This window comes from Phalaenopsis equestris, unplaced genomic scaffold (genome assembly GCF_001263595.1).
Source record: "Phalaenopsis equestris unplaced genomic scaffold, ASM126359v1 Scaffold197767, whole genome shotgun sequence".
NCBI classification, from domain to species: domain Eukaryota; kingdom Viridiplantae; phylum Streptophyta; class Magnoliopsida; order Asparagales; family Orchidaceae; genus Phalaenopsis; species Phalaenopsis equestris.
Window position 1 is genome coordinate 1 of NW_018217716.1, and position 3,025 is coordinate 3,025.

Here is a 3,025-nt window from a genome sequence, read left to right on the forward strand (position 1 = left end):
TCCTTGACTTGTTATCTCAACTTTTGTACCATTTATGAGTTGAGCTCAAAAGAACTCATAAATCACCATGACTCAATTCCACCAATAGGCTCCCAAAATGGTGCTTATAATAAAGTTCTCTCTTCGAACACAGACTACAGCTTGGCAGGAGCCGAGAACGATATTGCCTCAACCAGTGTTACTAAACTTTAGATCAAAGGCTAGCAACAATAATATAGGAAAGCCTGGCATTGATGGCTAGGATGGGAAAGTTTACTAACATGGCCGCATGATTTTTTCCAATATTTGAGAACTTTATTCTTTTGGGGAAACGTAGGCTCAAAGTGATATTCAGAACTTCTGCTCAACATTCCCATAAAAAGAGAACCTTGCTGGAAAGATGATTTTCCACCAAGCTCGCTGACAGCAAAAAATTCTAACATGCGCGCATATTTTAAGCGAAAAAAATGAACAAAAGATCCTTTAAAGAGAACGGTGATCCACATTGTGCATGCCTTGTACTTTGTAGTAATCTTTAACCAAAAAATTGGAAAGCTAAAAATGTGAAAGGTTGAAAAATGGACAAACCATATATTACCACTTGCGATTTCTGGACTACAATAACAGATCCAAAGTCTCAAAAAACTCCACAACTAATTCACTCAAGTTTTCTGCACCCTTCTGCACGCACAACTTGGGCAAATTGTGACTTGAGCAGACTCACATACCAAAATTACTACACAGCCCATAATGCTAAAAGGGTATCTCATTTGGAGGCATAGCTCTGAGAAACAAGCCTATGTCCGCCACCATTATGCCAAACCCCTAGGACAGGTACCCTATTAGAGTCATCTGTGCTGTGTTCCCCACTGATTCTTCTAGGGTTCCCATCGGCATTACCCTCGTCTAAAGGTAATATATGAAACTTTAACTTGCGATTTCTCCTGCCAAATTCACCACCTGAGTTATCGGTAATAGTTTTTCTTTGGCTGCTTGAATCATCTACAATCATAGAGCCTGTGGTGTTATGCTCTCTGGTTGAGGAAAGTTGGACTTTTGCAGTGTAATAGCCATCTTTCGACAAGACCTCCATTTCCTTGAAAGAATGATCACTTGTCTGCAGCTCTCTACCATTGTCTAAATTGTTATCAGCCAATGAATCTTTAGGAGCGGTTTCAACAGCTTTGCCCTTTCCCTTTCGCCTCTTCTCAACCTTATGTGTTCCAGCCGTCCTACCGCTGTTGTTTTCTAGCACACCAATATGGCATACATTTGCATTGTAAGCGTCAATCAGTTCCTGTTGCTTCTTAGAATCAGGACAGAGCCGAGCCAAATCAAGAACAAGATGTGAAAGGCCAAACTGCTCAACATAAGAGAGATATTCCCAAGAATCTATACGGTCCTGGCGATATTCAGTAGAAATGATTTTAAATGCAGCATATTTTTCCTCATCCATTCCCAGGCCTGAACGAATACTTTCTACCAAAGACTTGTTTGCTATCTGAACATTCTGCACATGTTGCAAGGATTCATTGCTAGAGGACAATTCCCCGTTTAAATTGACAGAAGAAATGATACTGGATGGAGGATTATTTGGAGGACAACTGATGCTTGGGTTAGGAGCTGATGCAGAAAGCCTTGCTCTATTCAAGCTATGTGAATTCCATACAGAGCTGATAGGAATAGAGGTTGCAAATCCATTTCCTCTTAATATTGGAACCTGGGGACTAGCAGAACTTACTGGTGGAAATACCTGGTTTGCTGTAATCCCAGTTATAAAATTTGAATTTGATGTTACAGGACTTTGACTTCGTGTCTGTGGCCTCATCTCCAAAGAACTTCCTGAAATGGGGTAACCATGTTCATGATCTTGTGAAGCTTTCGGTCGAGCAGAGTGCACAACTTTGCTATGTAGCTTAAGACGAGCTGCAATAGTATTTGCAGCTAATCCCTCTGCCACAGGTGCTATCATTGGTTTAATGCTGTCTTTCGCTCCTGGAAGAGGAGGAAATGATGCTTCAACAAGTCGGGCAGAGATCCCTTGATTAAGAGCCTGAGCATACCTGGAAGTTGGCTCAGGCGGCACAAAATTAGAGAGGGGAGGAAAAGAAATTTCTTCTACAGCAGGAGCACTTCCAAAACTCTGGGTGTTGTTTGCATCCGACATTGAAGATAGTTCTTCAGGGTGTGAACTGACAGCTAGCGATTCCATGGTACTTGTGATCATATCAGATTGATTAGTTTCTCCAATGTCACTATGTATTCTACCACTAACAGAAGATGACTCGTGCAAACTCCCATCCGCAGCTGCCATCTCTGAACTACCTTGGATGGTTAACTGACTTGGGTCCAGATGAAAACCACGCCGCCTTCCTCGTTGTTGATGTTCTTCAGCACTACCTCGGTATCTGAAGCTAACAGGTATCTGCATAAAGATCATGGTTATCCACAGACAGATTACAAGCAATCTAAAATATAGAACTAGCAAATAAGAGCCCATGAAATCCATTTCCAAGAGAACAATCAGAGCAACAAACAAATATGCTAAAAAGACAAAAACACTTAATTACCTGAAGAGCAGCATTCCTTTTGGAGCGAGACAAGCCACTATGTTCGATAGTATTATGCCTCTGCCAATAAATATAAAAATAAATAATGAATACCACGTCTTATAAATCATATGTGCATCCTAAAGTAGAAATTTATATTCAAAATAGAACATTCAGTATGTAAGCACCTTCATCTCAACTTCAGATTGAAAGACAACAAATTTCTTTGCGAGACATGCTTCATGTTCACATAAAAAATGCACTTGTCGGAAATGCTCCTGTCGTTAGAGAAATGTAAAGAGTGATAAAAAAAAAGAAAACAAAAGTCGAAAAAAAATGTAGAAGCACAACAATGCATTACATATAACTGCAGCTTCTACACGTGCAGTGCAAGCAAGGAAGCACAAAGAATAAGAGTTCTTCATTTTAAATGCTGCTTGAATTTCTTCATGAACAAGAATGGTGTACTGCTATCATAATATAATTAGAATAAACTG

The 3,025-nt window shown here is 40.0% G+C and overlaps 1 protein-coding gene across 1 annotated transcript; it reads right to left on the reverse strand.

The window, feature by feature from the left end:
• Nucleotides 1-56: 56 nt before the first annotated feature.
• Nucleotides 57-2,812, reverse strand: LOC110035451 (the record flags this gene model as incomplete). Its single annotated transcript, XM_020739681.1, has 3 exons — nucleotides 57-2,404; nucleotides 2,550-2,609; nucleotides 2,717-2,812. Coding segments are annotated over 3 exons (1,815 nt in total), but the record flags the coding sequence as incomplete, so codon positions are not given.
• Between the last annotated feature and the right edge of the window lie 213 nt (nucleotides 2,813-3,025).